Genomic DNA, 19,622 nt, shown 5'->3' on the forward strand with positions numbered 1-19,622 from the left:
CCTTCAATTTATATGTCTACAATTTATTGTGTTTTTTATTTGTCTCATCATTTCACCTGCCTCCAATTTATGTGACTTTGCCACACAGCATGTATCCTTGTAGGTTGTCTTAAATGCAGTTTGAAACAAACTAGGGTACACATTACATACATAAGAATGACTTTTGTGATCTTATACTCTGAATTTTGGATCCTGCCTCTTCTTGTCAGAGAAGGAAGAGCTCTAAAACCCCTCCTCTTACAGTATAAAGTCTGGGAACAGGGGTTGAGGATAGATAAGCATATCCACAAAAGGAAAAAAGAAAGGGAGAAAATCATGTTTTGAAATAAACACTGCTCTGTAAAATAAAATGGATATTTCACTGCCTCAGCACAAGTAAGAGTGATCCCATCAGTGATTGCAGTGTTCCCACAAAAAAGTTCAGTTACGAAGAAGTCTCTGGCAACTGAGATTTCCTAACTCACTCTTGACTTGACCCACCAGCTCAATCCAGTATCTGGCTGACTACAGATCTAGACTGTCTTCTGTTTCTCTATGCACTGCATCTGCATGTGAATATACACAAACAAATAATTAAACATCAAGCAAATATCAATAGGATTACTCTGGCATGTTGGAACAAATCTTGATAAATCCATCTCAGTAACAATACTCAAACTACAAGTCTATGAGAGGAATACAAATTCAGCCTATTGAGGTACTGTCATTGTAAGGAGCGATATTTTAATAAAACTGCTTCGTCAGTTCCTACTACTAAGGGACTAAAGCTATTGAGCTGTGGAACTTAGGCCAAAAAAGGGGATTTGGAAATGCAAATTAGAGATAAGACAGTAATAAATGTCTTTTATTCAGCAACACACCAGCCCTGATGCCAGGAGCTATTTTAAAGATGAGTCTTAATAGTTCTGTGAAATTGGAAGCTTACTTACCCAAAATGGACATCTCTGGCACAGTAGCATGATAGGGTCCATTAAGAAACTCCGGCGCATTGTCGTTGATGTCTTGAACTTTAATAATAAATTCAGAAGGAGGCTCCAGAGGCTTGTTCGTCTCCCAGTCCACTGCCTGAGCTGTTAGAGTATACTCAGCCTTTTCCTCCCGGTCAAGTCTTTTTATAGCATGGATATCTCCTGTTATATCATTTATTTGAAATATTGTCCCAGCTCCATCGCCTGATAAGATATACTTGATTTTTTTGCTCCCAGGATCCAGGTCTGTGTGCAGCTAAAATGAAAAGTGGCATTGGTTAGTGATGGGCAATTTGCAAAGTTATTTTTTAACTACCTCCTGTTTGAATATCAAGTTGGTTCTTTCTACATTCATCCTAACTTCATCAATTTCTACTAACAGTAGTTTTACAGTTTATACACTGTATGCATATCAATCAAAATAAAATATAATGAAATTTATACAAATCAGTTAGAACTGTTTTAAAAAGTACTCTGACCTGTTTGGTGTAAACTGACATGCATTTAGAATGATAAAAAGATCAAGAGGAAAACACAAAAATGTATGCATTCTTTTCCACTTATTAATACATTTATCTAAAGTTCTTCTTAGCTACCTTTAATGGATCACTCTCTGTGTGCCAAGAACTATGGGATTTGCTTCTTGTATATTAATTCTCTTAATTTTTCTGAAAGTTGATGAATTAGAATATTTCACATGAAACTTAGAAAAGCGAAGTTTGGGCACCTGGGTGGCTCAGTCGTTAAGTGTCTGCCTTCGGCTCAGGTCATGATCTCAGCGTCCTTGGATCGAGTCCCACATCGGGCTCCCTGCTCGGCAGGAGGCCTGCTTCTCCCTCTCCCACCCCTCCTGCTTATATTCCCTCTCTCACTGTGTCTCTCTCTGTCAAATAAAAAAAATTAAAAAAAAAAAGAAAAGCGAGGTTGACAAGGCACATAATAACCTCTCCAAGGTTCATATGTGTTGGAATCAAGTGCAGTAGACCCAGAATTCATCTCAGATCTACCTGTTATATTTATAAAGGCAAAAGTAATTCAATCTGATGCCTATTAAGATCTTATGTTCTCTAGGACCTTCTTTTCTTTGATCTGTACAATGCTTCTGGTCCAGGAAAATTATTCCAATTTTACAGAGAAGAGCACTGAGGCCAGAAAAGGGACCCATCTGGAAAATCAAAACTTCACAAGAGAAATACAGATTCATCTCAGGTCAGGTTCTCACCAGCTAGACCCCAAGACTTGACCTTTACTGCTTCCCTGCTTGCAGACCTTTGATCCACATTTTTCCTTAAAGTTCTCTTTCCAGCTTATCTCTTAACTCAGGCAAAAGACTCTATGGGCATAACATCCCATGATGGAAACCAAAACTATCCCTCAAGCGTTAAGAACTGCCTGGAGGAGCTTTCTGGGGATCCAGACCACCCAGCCCAACATGAACTAAACCCTGATGCATTCCTGCGCAGATGGACCATGGAGTGACCCACAGAGTGACTGACAGTTACCTTTACCTGATTATAATAGTAGAATCTCCTCCCCAGGAAGAGCACAGCCTCATTTACATAACATACATGTACATATACAGGCATGTTTCTGTAAGGCGCATGTGCACAACCTTAGGGCGGCCTCTATATCCAATGACAAGGCTCCCCTTTCTAAAAATTCATCCTAACCCTAAACAAAAGGAACACATTCACCCTTGCTCCGGAAGTCACAGCTTTGGTTACTCCCCATGGTCTCCTTATTTGCCACAAATAAAGTTCACTTGGACAACACCACCACCTGGTGTAGTTTCTATCTGTGACTCACCAGCGATTGGACTCGTTAGTTCAGTTACAAGGGCAACAAAAATTTACTGAACACCTACTCTACCTGAAACATTTTGGTAGGTACTAGGGAAAACAGAATCCCTGCTTTAAAATTTCCAGTTTACTCTCAAGAGGGAGACAGGAGTGTCCTGATACATGGTACATCTTCTTTATACTCTCTTGGACTCCTGTTAAAAAACTAAACTAAAACAAAAATAAATATACTTTAGTTTGCATTTTTAAAAGAAAAATTCATTGAACTATAGCTGTAAAATGGTGCTTAAATGCACATATTTTCAGTATATATATATATAGCTCCAGTTACTGCACTGTAAGATTTCGAATTTCAAATACTTGTTCCTTTAAAAAAAAAAAAAATGCTGTGTGGAAAGAAACTCCTAGAAACTCAAAAGACATTCTGTTCTCTTGGGATCTCTTTTATTCAGAACAGGCTCTATTGCTTTCTTCGCCAATTTAAATTGTATTTAGTGCTTCAATAAACGAAAAGAAAAGAATATAAAAAAAGACATAAAATAGCAACAAAGAATCCAAATGCATCTAGATCTCCTACTTTACTTGAATATTTTAAAAAGTTAAAGCATAAGATTACATCAAATATTTATTGAATCTCCAAATGTATCCCTTTCATTTATTGTATTAAATTTATTAACAAGAGCAAATATTGAAATGCCACTTTATCTTAATGAATGTGGGATTATAATTCATTAATGTGATATTAATCCTAATTTATGATCATTTTAATTTATGTGCATTTTAACATTTCCATTAGCATTTTTATTAAAAAAAGAAAATTTGAATAATATATCCTTCATAGAGGTTTCCATCCACATGCTAGGCAGCCCTGAGACACAGAGGTATTGGGATGTGTCACTCTTGTACACAGCATTTTTGCTATGACAACTCAAAGTCATTCAAAATGGTGTTATCATCATTTATGTCGGAACTTAATTGTGTCATATTTTTCTTTACATTTATCAATAGCCTCTGATAAGTAAACTGCATGTAGTCTTAACTTAGGTTTTGATGGTCCCTTGTGTTTAAAAGTTACTGAGGCAGAAGGGGAAAGCACAGGTTTCTGAAAGAGTAAAACAAAGCAACATTTAGGTCTTTAACTATATGGAATGGAGAGATGAATGCATTTATTTGAGCTTCAGCTACTTTGCTTATAATTTAGGGATAAAACATCTACTCTGCAGATTTGATTTTGGAATCTGAGATAATCTATTTGAGAAATAGAGAAAAAGGAGTGGACAAAGTAAGTGTACAATAACTAAAAGTATTTTTATATCATATTCAACCATTTGCAACTATCTGAAAACCGCAGCAAGCCTAGTTGTAACTCAAGTGAAAGCAAGTTCCCAAGACTCTATTGTGAAAAAAATGGGAAAAACAAAACAGAACAAAAACCAAACAAACAAAAAATCCTTAGTAAACTCTGTATGCTCCCTCTTTCTTCAGGAAATTCATTTTTAGCAAATCTCAGTAAAATCCAGATCGACTGGCTAACGGTATTCTTGAAACACAGAAAATTGTGTTTCTATATTTATTTGGTTCATCCTATCGTTTGTAGCTCAAACACACACACACACACACACACACACAACATTCTGGCACATGGTTATTCAAGTAACCAACTTGACATTATAAATAAAAGATTTGTGAGTATGCAAGAATAGCATAAGTCATAAGACTGTAGGTCTGGACTTCAAAGTACAAGAAGACAAGCTGTTTTCTTTGTTGTTCATCACATAAGTCTGTCAGAACCTGCTCATTTCAATGCAACCTCACTGTTCCTATCAATTTATCCACCTCAAGACCCTCTCTGTGAAATTATGGTGCAAAAGATATCCCAAAATTTTCACATATTGTGCATCATCTGGAAGTGTGAGGACCACCTCTCCCAAGGGCTGCTTCTGCAACATAGAGCAGGCAGGATAAGGGACACCTACAAATTCTCCTTGAGAGGTATGACTTGTTGGCCAGGCTGTGGTACAGAAAGATCTCACCCATTCATTTATTAAATATGAAGAGAGAATGTTTACAAACAACACAGATACGGTGGCTGCCCTCAAAGACCCATAGGTTAGTGGGAGATAAACACAAACAGAAAATTTAAGGTAAGTAGACTTATTATTATTAATTATTACTGTCTGGTAAACATTTTACATGTATAAATGCAATGCTATTCTGACAGCAAACTAGATAGCATTTCTCCATTTCAGCAAGGAAACGATTGCAATTCAGAGATTTTTAGGCAACTTTTCCACAGAATGCACTATCAGCAAGTGGCAATCTTCACAGCATAAGCTTTAGAGTAAATTTCCTAGATTCAAATGCATGCTCTAAAGGCTATGATATGGAGGGCTATAAGAGCATACAGAAATTTTACTCAACTCAGAATGTGGAGTGTGGAGGGACAGAAAAGGCCTCCCCAAAGAAGTAATGATTAAAACTTCCGATCTCAAAGAAGGGAGGAGATGCCTGCCAGCCACAGGTAAAGTATGGATAAAGATCCAGAGAAACGACAGAGCATACTATGTTAGAGAAAGTAAAGATGATTTAATATGGCTAGAACACTGAGTTAAGGAGAGAAAATGTGGCAAAAAAACAAGAATAAAAGGCAAGGCAGGGGCCAGATTACATAGAGTTTTAAAAACAAATGGAGTTTAGATTTGACTATAAAAATAACAAGAATCCATAGACACAAGGTTTCAGTAAAGAGCCTGACATTATCATAATTCTGTTTTAGTGACATTACAGAGGTTGGTGTGTGCCTATAAGCAAGGTCTTGCAGGCAAAAAAAGGAGAGGAAATCAGAGAGAAAACTTAGACACCATTTCACAAAGCTTAATTTTGATTCTCAAGTTCAGCCTGACACCCATAACCTCTCACATCTACAGCCAGACAAAACTCCAGTCCCTCTGGTCACTCACCACAGCCTGGCTGGAGAAGCAGAGAGGGCCAGGTGTGCAAAGAGCGATCCCAGTCTTGTACGTGAAGTCTTCAATTCCGGGGATCATAATAGAACTGCTACATAATTGAGCTGAATTGTATCAGTATAATCACACCCTCACCATCTTCCATATATTTGCATAATACCCCCTAATTAAAATGAGTTTAGGCTACAAAAGTCAAGGGAGAAACATTTGCATTTGCATTGTCTTCTGTATTTCCACTGCCTAGTAAGGTGTCTGTCATACTGTCGGAAGTTCAAAAAGTTTTTGTGGAGTAAAATAAATGTGAAGGAAAAAGAGAAAATAACATTTTTTCATTTGATTTTCAAAACAAAGATTTAAAGGAGAGAGAAAGGAATTTAGAAAAATTAGGTCCAGTGATCTAAAATCTAATCTATTCTAAATCCAAATCCCTGGAGTATGTATTCAACTTTAGCACCCAACATAAGAACTAAGACATGGTAGATGGGAATACTGATGGAAGGATGAGTGGATGGATGGGTAGGGGATGAGTAATAGATGGATAATAGATAACAATTATCTGATACTCAGAAATCACTGTTCTCAGAACAAGAGCCCCCACTCCATCCCACCCCAGTCCTCAATGTCACCCACATCTCTTCTGCAGCTGTCAAAAAAAAGTTCAGACTACTTTTCAACCTCCTCACACAGGACCCCTGAGAACACTGAAGTACTTGTGGGACAATAGAGTCTAGAGAAGTTGAATTCTTCTCTTAGTGCCTATTTTAATGCCAGAGAATGATTTAATTACCATTCTGCCACCTTTTCCTCTAGAGTGAGTGATGACAGATGAATTGAGGGAGCTACAGGGAAAATTACTTCCTCATCACTTCCTCATCAGCTGATAATCGGTTAGCTCTGGCATCAGAGCTTAATTTGAGGTTCTACTCTATCCAGATGGACATCATGGAAGGGTGTCTCATTTCCCATCTTGCACTTGAGAAGTATCCAAGTTGCTAGCTAAGAAAGAATCATCCTCATTTGGAACCTGAAGAGGTTAACAGGGATCAATGAAGCATAAAATTGTCACTTACTGATCTGTGTTTTTCATGAATCTACTCACCTTTGGAGAAGATAGCAAGCTTAGCACTCTTCAATCAAATTACATTTTAGCACTATATTCTTAGTATCTAGTACCATCCCTGTCAGGGAGAAACTGTGCTATGGGCAGACTGATAATCTCATCCTTAGTCACAACCATTCAGCATCAAAGATGGCATTAGAACTTTGACACAATATAAGTTTTTGGCCTAAGTCTCCAAGATAATAAGAATGCAGGACTACAATCGAAATCAAAAACATATTTAGGCTGCTAGGAGGCTAAAAGGGCAGGTGAAGAGAAAGAACAATATGGCATAAGGGTTCTTTTCATATTTCCAAACTGCTCCCCACCAAGAAGGAACAGGGACCAAAGTTAGGTGTAATAGGCATAAAAGCACCCCAACATTTCCTAAGATGAAGTTGGCAATTACTCGTGATCACACACTCTGAGGAAACAAGAATTCAGTGAAATAATAGTTCTCAAAGTAATTCTCAATATAAACCAAGTTACCCTTAAGTGTGTCTTAAGAGGTAAAAAGGCTAAAGAAGAGGCAGTCCCTGATTAAAATAATAGAACACAGCATCCTGGGATGACAATGATACCTGCTTCACAAAAATATTAGTTTCCTAAAGCATCATCGCAGGCAAAGATAGACCATCTATATCTCAAACATGTGTTCCTTGCATTTTCTATCAGTTGCTGGTGTGAGCATTGAACAGCATGAACTGGCCATGGGAACTGGTGTCCAGAGAAGCAGAAAACTGAAAGCAAGTCCAAGTGAACTGTTTTTGGCTTCAGGGACCTAAAAATATAGTCAGAAAAAGAAATGCATTTCCTGCACTAATTCAAATAGAGAAAGATAGATAGATAGATATTTCCACAAGGGAAGGACCTCTATGTACAATATTCAACACTGTGCCCAGCAACAAGCATCATACTTGGCACATGGTAAATGCTCATTAAAGTCTTTTTTTTTTTTTTTTTGGTCTACACAAGACCTATCTTAATGTCCTGCACCTTGGCAATGACTTTACGTGGATGAGGGGCTCATCTGACTTTCTCAAGCACATATAATTAATAGTGACAGATCCAGATGTAACCTAGTAAATCAGATTCCAGAACATATACATTTTAGCATAATTCTAGAGAGACCCTCAGGAGCACATGAGCAGTTAGGTGAGGACCTTCCATTTTCCTACCTGAGAAGGACACAGAATGGAAAAGCCTCTCCAGTTTGTTCCTGAATGACAATACTGAATACACACATTTGGGAGCTGTGTGTTAGAAACCATAAATACAGGCACATTTTGTGAATTAATCTATCCTATAAAAGTTTGAAATGGAATAGACATAGACACAGGAAGAATGCTCAACTAAATAGAAATGCAAAGGGAGAACATTAACAGGAGGCTGAAAGGCTGTTTGCCAAGAGACTTCTCAAGCCAACATTCATGACCTTGACAAATTTGCCATCTTCAGTCTGGACTTTACAGGTTTGGAAACATGAATGTGTCTGCCCCACAGTAAATCCATGTCTCTTTGTCAGACCCTAATAAAGAAAGTTCCCATTTTTTAAAGCAATGTGCTGATGATAAATAGCATCGGAAATATTTAAGCTATCATGTTGAGCAAAATTTCTCTTTATATAAAGACCCACACAGAGTGGAATCAAATCATCCTTACCGATATGATAGTATTCAAGAAAGGAGAATTCGATGGATTAATTTTGTAATGATGTCATACAAAAACTAGCTTATTAAGTATCCTCATCTTCCAAAAATGGTCTTAACAATGGCCTAAGAATGCTGAATTTCTACATTCTCAGATTTTCTCTTTCCCTTTAGGTACTGAGTTGGAGGTGCCAATATTTAAGCAATCATAGGAAAAAACAAAACAAAACAAAACAATGGACTCCCTTCTTCCCTTCTGTTAGATACATTTTTTCTTACATATGCTGATAACAGCCTGGTGAATATATTAAATATTTTAAGCTTGGAAGTCAATATGTTTCTGTAAGGCAACCAACAATTTGTACAGTAGTATTTCAGATTATGGAATCTAGAATGAAGGGCTGATAAGGAACAGAACCAGGTTAGGAAAAACTATAAGATACTCAGGAATTTACTTAACATCCCCAAAACTCAGTTTTCTTATTTGTAAAAGATTTTAATAATAGTTTTAATGCCCTACCTTTAGGGTTTTTGTAATGACTAAAATGTGACCAAAATAATGCTGATAAAAGCATGATATCTTCTAGGAACTAAAATATTAAAATAAAAATGCATATAAGGTAGATTCTTGTGAAGATAGAATTTTGGAATTGCAATGATAGGTACTGCTAAATCTAGAAATGCTTTCCAGGAAAAAATATACCTAACTTCGTATTCTGGGTCAGAATTCAACATACAACATCGATTTATAGTAAAAATAAGAATGTCACCTCTTGAGTTAAATAATCTGGGTACAAAGTGATCTGGGCTGAAACTCGTCCATTGGGCAAGGCACTTGATAATCACATTTTTTATACTTATTCACCCATTCAATAAGCAACAATAGTAGATATATCTGGAAGTGGTTTTTTTCCCCAGCTTTACTGAGGTATAATTAACAAAAAAAAATTGTAAGATATTTTCTGTTACCTGATAACTGTAAGCCTAGAAGTAGGGGGACAGTAGTCATTGTGCACTGGATCATTGAATAAAAGCTAGCGTGGGCGGGCACCTGGGTGGCTCAGTTGGTTAAGTGACTGCCTTCGGCTCAGGTCATGATCCTGGAGTCCCGGGATCAGGTCCCGCATCGGGCTCCCTGCTCAGCAGGGAGTCTGCTTCTCCCTCTGACCCTCCCCCCTCTCATGCTCTCTCTCATTCTATCTCATTCTCTCTCTCAAATAAATAAATAAAATCTTAAAAAAAAAAAAAAAAAAGCTAGTGTGGACAAGAGTATGGGTGAATAGTCATAGTGGACCAATTACTAAAACTAGATTTAGGTGCATAGTGGATGGATGGATGAATTGGTTGATAAGATAGTTAAGGAACGGAGGATGAGTAGCTAGATGGTTTTATTGGAGAATTCAAAGATAAAGGAAATAATAAAGGATAGTCTGACTGAATTAGATTCTAAGCCATCCTCTATTTAGATTCCAATACACATTAAATACTACGAATCAATGGATGAATGAACAGATGGACATGTTGCTGAGTGGGCGGGCTAGAAGGACCACAGAGTTTCTCACTAAAAGATTGATTTTGGGAAAACATAACAAATTATTCTGTCTCAGAGCACTATTCCTTGTCTTACACTAAACAAGACATAGTCCTCAGAAGTTCAACTACAAACTGTAAGAGATTCTTACATGAAGATCTTTGGTACATACTTAATTTTCAACAATTAACAAATCACTCTTCACAAAATTCCTGAAAAAACTTTTCTATCTATCTTAATTAGAAAGATGGATAGGGGGCACCTGAGTGGCTCAGTCAGTTAAGCATCTGACTCTTGATTTCAGTTCGGGTCATCATCTCAGGGTTGTGAGATGGAGCCCCAAGTCTGGCTCTTCACTGAGCTTGGAGTTTGCTTAAGATTCTCTCTCTCCCAGGGCGCCTGGGTGGCTCAGTCGGTTAAGCATCTGCCTTCGGCTCAGGTCATGATCCCAGGGTCCTGGGATTGAGCCCCACGTCGGGCTCCCTGCTCAGCGGAGAGCCTGCTTCTCCCTCCCTCTCTGCCTGCCGCTCTGCCTACGTGTGCTCTCTTTCTCTGTCATATAAATTAATAAAATCTTAAAAAAAAAAAAAAATTCTCTCTCTCCTTCTGCCCCTCCCCACACCCCCACTCATGCTCTCTCTCTGAAAAAAATATATAATAATAATAAAATAAGATGTTTTTAAAAAAGATGGATGGATGGATGGATAGAAACATAGAGATATGACGGGGAAATTTTTGTCAAATAAATATACAATATGATAATACACAACACAAGCAAGGTGAATAAGAGTAAAAAACAAACAGAAACAGGATTATTAGCCATATAAAACAAGTGGATTTTAAACAAATGGATATTTAAAACATCCAGGATATTTTCAAAACGTCAATTTACAGTGGAATACTCAGTTGTACTGTGGAAAAAGGGGAAAATCTTAAGAAAACATTGTGTCAATGTTCTTTATGTTTCAAAAGAATTTGATTATCCAGAGAACTAAGAGGAGTCAAAAATATGAGTTGGATTTCTGATGTGCTAATCACAATTACTTGCTAAACAGGATGTATCTTGTTATCCAAATAACTGACAAGAGCACAGTGGGAAAGAACACAGTGGATAACCAAATGACAGTCATCTCCTCTCTCTGAAATTCTCTATTTATAAAGAGATGGGGATAATCAAAATGCTGTGACCTTGAAAGAACATTGCAATTGAAGTTTAAAAAGAACTACATGAACCTAGAGTTTAGTTTGGGTCATAAAATAGGGTGTGACATTGGCAAATCATCTTTTTTCTGTGATCAAAATGCCTAATAATAACTTAGCTGTGTCACCCAGGATTACCCCTTGAGGTTTGCAAACTGTCTCATTCAAAGTCTTGTTAAGAAAGCAGAGGATCGTGATCAAAGTTCAGATTTAACAGAAATAGCCACAGTTTCAAGTCTCATCCATGATGACTCAATGGGTGGATGAATGGGCTGACAGCTGGATGAGTGAATGGATAAATGTGTTGATAAGAGAATTAAAAGGAGAAAGGTGGGTAGGTAAATGGTTTTATTGGACAATGTATGGGTGCATGAAAGAGTGCGTGAGAGGACTAAGTGAACATATTCACAAACACCCTTCCTTTTAGACAGATGAGAATCCAAACCCTTTCCATGGTTTGTTATCCTTAGTCAACTGCAGTCCTGAAGCACATGATTCTCCTTCTGACCTATCATCAGAGAGTCAGTAGTAGCCTAAAACTACATCACAGTGCCTTTGTCATTCATTTCACTTCGTGTAGGCATTTCATCATTCTCATCATCATAAGAAAAAGGGTAAGCACAGTACAATAAGGTATTTTGAGAGAGAGAGACCACATTCACAAAACTTTTATTACAGTATACTGTTGTTAACTGTTCCATTTTATTATTTATTACTGTTGTTAATCTCTTAGTGTGCCTAATCTACAAATTAACTTTATCATAGGTATATATGTATAGAAACAAATAGTAGATACAGGGTTTCAGGCATCCACTGGGGGACTTGGAATGGATCCTCCACGGATAAGGAGGGGACTACTATACTAGATAGGATCTTGGACAAGTCATTTAAATTTTCTCTGTATCAGGGGCACCTGGGTGACTCAATCAATTAAACATCTGACTTTTGATTTTAGCTCAGGTCATGATCTCAGGGTTGGGGATCAAGCCCTGCGGCCGGCTGCGTACTCAGAGGAAAATCTGCTTGAAAGATACTCTCTCTCTCTCTCCCTCTCCCCCTGCCCCTCCCCCCTGCTCGCTCACGTGCTGTTAAAAAAATAAATAATAAATTATCTCTTTTTAGTTTCCTCTTGTTAAAATGATACTAACAAGGAGAACAGCAATATTATCCTCCCCCCCAAAAAATTATCTCAGATTGTTATAAGGATAGCATGTATGTGAAAGTTGCCTTTTTAAAACTCTTACTCTCCCAAGTACCATTATCCATATAGCAAAGATTTGAAAATGGAGCCCAACATACCATTAAATTAACAGAATTAAATGCTAGTAATATAGCTTGCAATGCTATAAATGTGTGTGTGTGTTTCTCTGCTCTGTCGCCCTTCCACTAACAAAACCTAGAAATTGAGAAAATACCAAACAGCAACAACAACAAAACTTGAAAAAAAACCTAAAAACTGAAATGCCCTCAGTTTTCATACCACAGATCTATAGATCTGGTGAAAATCTGTTAAATCTCCTGTAGTAATAATAATGATAATGATAATGGCAAATGTTTTGTGAAAATAGTTTATTACATTTTTTAAAGATTTTTAAAAAGTAATCTCTACACCCAATGTGGGGCTCGAACTCACAACTCCAGGATCAAGAGTCGCATGCTTCACCAACTGAGCCAGCCAGGCACCCCTGTTTATTACATTTTTATTTTTTTATAATCTTTTAAAAAGTTTTTATTTATTTGACAGAAAGAGAGAGAGACAGCACACAAGCAGACAGAAGCAGGCTTCCTCTGAGCAGAGCCCAACATGGGGCTTAATTCCAGGACCCTGGGATCATGACCTGAGCCAAAAGCAGATGCTCAACTGACTGAGCCACCCAGGCGCCCCTATATTTTTAAACAAAAACAGGAATGATCCTTTCAAGTCCTCTGTTATGAGATAGACTGTTTCCCCTCAAAATTCATATGTTGAACTCCTAACCCCCAATACCTCAGAATGTGACTATATTTGGAGACTGAGCCATTAAAGAGGTGATTATGTTAAAATGAGGCTAAGTTGGACCTTAATCCAATCTGACTCGTGTCCTTATAAGTAGAAGTTTGGAAACACAGAGAGACATCAGGGATATTGGGCACAGAAAAACCATGTTTGGACACAGCGAGAGGGCAGCCATCTACAGGCCAAAGAGAAAAGCCTCAGTAGAAACCAAACTCACTAAAACCTTGATCTTGAACTTCTAGCCTCTAAAACTAAGAAAAAGTAAATTTTCATTGTTTAAGCCTAACCCAGTGTGTTGTGTTTTATTTTGGCAACCGTGGTGAACTAATACAGCCTTCTCAAGCATCCTAGCCACTTATCTATGAATACCCTACTTATGCAAAATGGTGGCTGTGACTTGCAATGGTACTCTTGATACGCTATGATTCTAGTTGTGGAACGCAAATAAGCCTCCCCAGATATAACCTCATCTTAATTCTCAGACCCTATCAATATGTTACCTTACCTGTCAAAAACTTTGCAGATGTGATTAATTTTGGGACCTTGAGATGGGTAGATGATTCTGATTTATTCAGGTGAGCCCAAACTAATTACATGGATCCTTAAAAGAGAAGACTCTTTTCTGTCTGTGGTCACAGGGTGACATGACTGCAGAAGGGTCAGAGATTCAAGCCTGCTGCTTTTGAAAATGTAGGAAAAGGGCCACTGACCAGGAAATGTGGGTGACCTCTAGAAGACTGAAAAGGCAAGAAAAAAGATGATCTCCTAAAGGTTTTAGAAAGGAACACAGTCAAGGACCTTTATTTTAGCCCAGTGACATCTCTGTTAGACTTCTGACCTACAGAAATATAAGATAATACACTCATTTATTTTAAGCTACTATGTTTGTGAAAAATTGTCATAGCAACAACAGAAAACTAATACCTTATTTTCTTTTTAAAATCTTTTTTAATACCTTATTTTCAATCAATACAATTATAGAATTGTTGAAATGTTGATAAGTTTACATATCAGATGTCTACTGACCTTGCCTCTTCTAATTATACCTTCCTTAATTTATAAAATAAGGGGATAACCTATTCATTTACTTATCCAGCCATTTCTTCAAGAACATCAATGAGTTTCCACTAGATACATTCATTTCCTATTTTATTTAAGTGTCACAACATACTACGAAGTGCATACTAGACTCCTCATTTTGCAGATGAAGAAACTGAAGATTAGATTATTAAGTCATGGCTCAGTATCATATATAGGGAGCAGTGGAGAAAAGATTTGAATCCAAGTCTATCTGCTTCTGAAGCTCATGTTCATTTTATTGTTTTAATGTTGTGTGCCAGAATCAAACATGGGGGAAGAAAAATAAAAGTAGGGGCGCCTGGGTGGCTCAGTCGTTAAGCATCTGCTGCCAGCTCGGGTCATGATCCCAGGGTGCTGGGATCGGGCTCCCTGCTCCGCGGGAAGCCTGCTTCTCCCTCTCCCACTCCCCCTGCTTGTGTTCCCTCTCTTCCTGTGTCTCTCTCTGTCAAAAAAATAAATAAAAATCTTTAAAAAGAAAGAAAAAGAAAAGTACCAGAAACCAAAGACTTCAATGTTCACAAAACGAAAACCTGTTTAGGGATTTTTTTTTTTTTTTTTTTTTACAACACGCATCTCACATATTACCTGTTTGCTTAATAAGAGTCTTATGAATATTATAGTCAAGGTAGGGGTCATCAGTTCTGAGGTACGGGGTAGGAAACAGATCCCTAGATTGAGTGAACTTGGAAACCTATGATGCCTAATTAACACCTCACAGTGCTAGGTCCCCAAACTCCCCTGTGAGGAAGAGCCTAATGATAGAAACCTCCCCAGGCTGAGGAAAGGAGAGAACTTGCCCCAGCTCTTGGAAAATCTAGCAAGTCTAGGAGGTAGAGGTAGGGAGGTGAGATGGGGGATTTGCAGAAAACAGTGTCAAACTAGAGAATTATAAGATACACTTTGCAAATCTGAATCTCCTAGTGGGAAATATTTACTCAAATGACCACGTATTCACACCTCCCCTAAAAATAAAAAAATTAAAAAACCCTTCCTTTGTACTTTCAATAGCACTGATAACACAACAGCACTGATTAGATACATAATGGATGCTGTGTAATTTTGAATATAGGAAAAAGTCCTAACCCACTTAATTTCTTCTTCCTAGTATTTCTATGTATTTGTGATAAGAAACTATAATGGGTATATGCATTCATAACTTCTTGATCCTCTTGGATCATAAGAAAAGGTGTGTTTGGCCAAGTGGAGTCTTAAGCCATTAAAAATAGATCAAATGGTCCCTTTAACCTTCTTCCTATTAATCATATATGGTAACTTATTTGCAATGACAAGTTCAAGAGCTACTAATACAGAAGCAATAAATGTGGACAGGAGAGGAAATCAAAGTGACAAAGAGTTTGCATGGGCAGGGGTTGGAAAAAAAGATTAGCTTTTTTATTTATTTACTTTCAATTTTGGTGTATTTGAGAAGAGATTTGGGAACACTTATGAGAAAGATTTTCAGAGATACCAGAAGGGAACCAGATTTCTAAGAGGTCTCATTTAACAATAAAATATAGATTTCACTTTGGCATATTATGGAGTGATTATATTAAAGAAGGAGATTGCTTTTCAATTATCTTTGGATGTGAGAGTGAGTTCTTTGAAAGTGACAATGTCCTGAGATAGACTTCATATAGGTCAGCACTGCACAAATTAGTTACCTCTTGTATGTGTGTGTATAACCTGGCAATTCAGGAGCAATGATGGGGAACTGGGTAGACTGGATTGAAAGCTGTAGTCCTGGGGGTTTAATCACCTATAGTTATGTTTAAAAGTGGCCAGTCTTTGTCATCAAGGTACCAGAAAGAATCTGGGAAGAACCGAAGCTGCCAGGCTGGCGAAGCGATCTCTCCTACCCTCAACAGGAAACACCTCTGTCAGCACTTTCGACCTGAGCACTGGAAGAAACAGGAAGGGCTAGAGCAGAAGTTCTCAAAGTTTGGGTCCACAGACCTCTGGGGATCTCTGAGCCCCTTCCAAGCGGTCTAAGTTACTTGCTTTTTTCACTGTATTGACACGTGTATGGAGAGTACAATGTAATGGAAGACAAAGCTATTGCCATATTAGCTCCAGTTACGGCAGTGGCACCAGACTATACTAACAGTCAAGGTAACTCTTCACTACCACATACTCTCAGGATAAAGATAAAAAAAAGCCAGTTTCAATTAAGAATGTCTTTGATGAAACAGTACAAAATATTAATTTTATTGATTTTCATATCTGAGTACGCATTTTTAGTATTCTGTGTAATGGAATGGGCAATACCCATAAGGCACTTCTGCTCCATACTGAGGTATGATTATTGACTCAAGGAATATCACATATGATTGCTTCCATTGCAAGCTGAAAAGCCACATTTTTTAAATGAAGAGATGACAGACAAACTATTCAGACTTGAGTATTTACCACGTATTTTACCAAAAATTTACAATTTATAAAATATAATTTTTAAATTTATAAATAAAATTAGCTTATCACTTCAAAGATAACCAACAGTATTTGTTGCCCATGGAAGAATTTGAGCTTTATAGCAAATCTCAAAATTTAAGAAAATCTGTATCTGCCTCTGTGAGATTGAAGCTTCAAGATACTTAAAGATTTTATGTAAGATTAATGATCTGATGATACTTTTTGACATGAATTTTTTTATTATTTTATAATAAAATTGGAAAAATCTATATAGCTCAGTGAAACAGTATTTTCCAAATGCATGATGTAAGAAAATTATAAATTGGCCAAGATCCATTCTAAACCTAAGGGAAACCAACAGACAATGTGGAGAACAAAAATGTATCGATATGGTTTCAGATTCCACAATGAAACTGACTTTTCAGGCACTTCCACTTGTGGAGTCTTTGGTGTGATATCAAAGAAAAACATCCACAATTATCTGAAAAGATTATCCAAATATCCATGCCTTTCCAACTACATATTTATTCGAGGCTGGATTTTCCTTCATGTATTTTAATGAAAACAACACACTGCAACAGACTGGATGCAGAAATAGATAGGAGAATCTAGCAATCTTCTATTAACCTAGAAATTAAAGAGAGTTTTTTTAATGTAAAACAGCAACAGTCTTCTCATGATTCTTTGCTATGAAAAGTAGTTATTTTCATTCAAATGTTACTTATATTATAGGCTTATAATTTTTATCTTTAAATGATTTAAATCTTTAAAATTTCTCGTGTGAATTTCTAAAATGGCAAATATGCAAGTATAATAAATACACTTCACATAAATCAAAGCTTTGTGGACTCCTCAATAAGTTTTTTTAAAAAGTATAAAGGTGTCCTATGACCAAAAGAAATTTGAGAACCACTTATCTAAATTTAATACAATTATACCTTAATAAAGTTTATTTAAGAAAAACTAACATAACTTAAAATTATGTTAAACATAGGCTAAATGTAATGTAAACAGAGGTTGCTGATCTGAAATTAAAAAAAAAAAAAATTATATGAGGCACCTGGGAGGCTCAGTAGGTTAGGTGGCCAACTCTCCATTTTGGCTCAGGTCATAATCTCAGGGTCCTGGGATCAAGCCCCAAGTTGAGCTCCATGCTTAGTGGGGAGACTACTTCAGGATCCTCTCTCTCCCTCTGCTCTTTCCCACCACTTGCTTGCTTGCTCTCTAAAATAAATAAATAGGGGCACCTGGGTGGCTCAGTTAAGAGTCTACTTTCGACTCAGCTCAGGTCATGATCCCAGGGTCCTGGGATTGAGCTCCGAGTCAGGCGCCCTGCTCAGTGGGAAGCCGGTTTCTCCCTCTCCCTCTGCAGCTCCCTCTGCTACTCCCCATGCTTGTGCTCTCTCTGTGTCAAATACATAAATAAAATATTAAAAAATAGGGGCACCTGGGTGGCTCAGTCGTTAAGCATCTGCCTTCGGCTCAGGTCATGATCCCAGAGTCCTGGGATCGAGCCCCGCATCAGGCCCCATGCTCTGTGGGAAGCCTGCTTCTCCCTCTCCCTCTACACCTGCTTGTGTTCCCTTTCTCGCTGTGTCTTTCTCTGTCAAATAAATAAATAAAATATTTTTTTAAATGTTAAAAAATAATAATATAAATAAGTAAATAAATAAGTAAAAAGTTTTTTTTTTAAAAATTATACAGTGAGCATCACAAAACCTAGATTTGGAAGTTTCAGTGTATGACCACAAGAGAATCAAAGTCATTTTATTTCAATTTGAGGCAAGTTTTATAAATGGGAAAAGGAGCTATTCGAAATTTTGTAAATATTAAATGAAATACTATATATCAAATAATAGCACAAAGCTAGCATATTCAAGTTCCCTGCCCAAAATGTCCTTATTTAAAACAAACTTAACAATAATTTGCACATTAAAGCAATCCTTCTGAGCCATGGGGCATTCATCTGAAATTTCAGGTGAATATTATGTCAGGTTATTCTTTTTTTTTTTTTTTTTTATTCATGAGAGTCAGAGAGAGAGAGAGAGGCAGAGGCAGAGGCAGAGGGAGAAGCAGGCTCCCCGCCTAGCAGGAAGCCTGATGCGGGATTGATCCCAGGACCCTGGGATCATGACCTGAGCCGAAGGCAGACGCTTAACCATCTGAGCCACCCAGGCGCCCCTATGTCAGGTTATTCTAAAGCTCGGGCAATCTATCTAGATGGCTAGAGGAAAGAGGTATGAACACATTTTCATATATATACTTGAGCAGTACAAACATTACTGAGTATCAGAATCATAAATAAGTACACAGATTTCCGGACCCTATTTAGCAATTTGGGGTTGTGGTCCAAGCAACTGCATTTCTAAAAAGCTCCAGGTGATGCTAATATTATTGGTCTAGGCACACTTTGAGAACCACTGATTAAGAAATCAAAAAGTAATTTATTTCTGTGATTTTTCTTTTAAATCCTGAAAAATTTCAGGTGGAATTGTTTTATCCAACAACAACAAATGCTAATTTTAATAAATGGTTCAAGTTGTTTTTGCTAGGAATAATCAACTTTAGGTTCCAAACATTTTTTAGGGACATTCAGACATCCATGTCCTGAATACTAAAACACTTAATTTATATAGAAATAGAGTATTCATATTTGTCCATATAGTCAAATAGAGTCAAATAGAGTCAAATAGAGTCATATTGTCAAATAGAGTCAACAAATATTTAGTGTTTCTACTGTATGCCCAACACACACATTCCAATCCCAACCTCTTGTTATGGGACAAAGCAGATTCATACGGTTCTTACAGAGTTAAATATCAGGTCAAATTTAAAGGCTCACCTAGATACACAAGTACCTGGGATGTTTAATAAAAGAATCCCTTTCCCACCCCTGACATCTACCGTGACTACTGAAAGTTGTTG

At 37.2% G+C, this 19,622-nt stretch overlaps 1 protein-coding gene across 4 annotated transcripts in view; it reads right to left on the reverse strand.

Moving 5' to 3' along the window:
* Positions 1–19,622, reverse strand: part of CDH8 (cadherin 8) — a 363,546-nt gene that overhangs the window by 241,221 nt on the left and 102,703 nt on the right. For all 4 annotated transcript variants that reach the window (XM_032424146.1, XM_032424145.1, XM_032424144.1 and 1 more), the window contains one exon: positions 930–1,224. In XM_032424146.1, coding sequence (XP_032280037.1) covers positions 930–1,224 — 295 coding nt within the window. The remainder of the gene's footprint in view (positions 1–929; positions 1,225–19,622) is intronic.

The sequence above is a fragment of the Phoca vitulina genome, unplaced genomic scaffold (assembly GCF_004348235.1).
Source record: "Phoca vitulina isolate PV1807 unplaced genomic scaffold, GSC_HSeal_1.0 scaffold30, whole genome shotgun sequence".
In the NCBI taxonomy this organism is placed as follows: domain Eukaryota; kingdom Metazoa; phylum Chordata; class Mammalia; order Carnivora; family Phocidae; genus Phoca; species Phoca vitulina.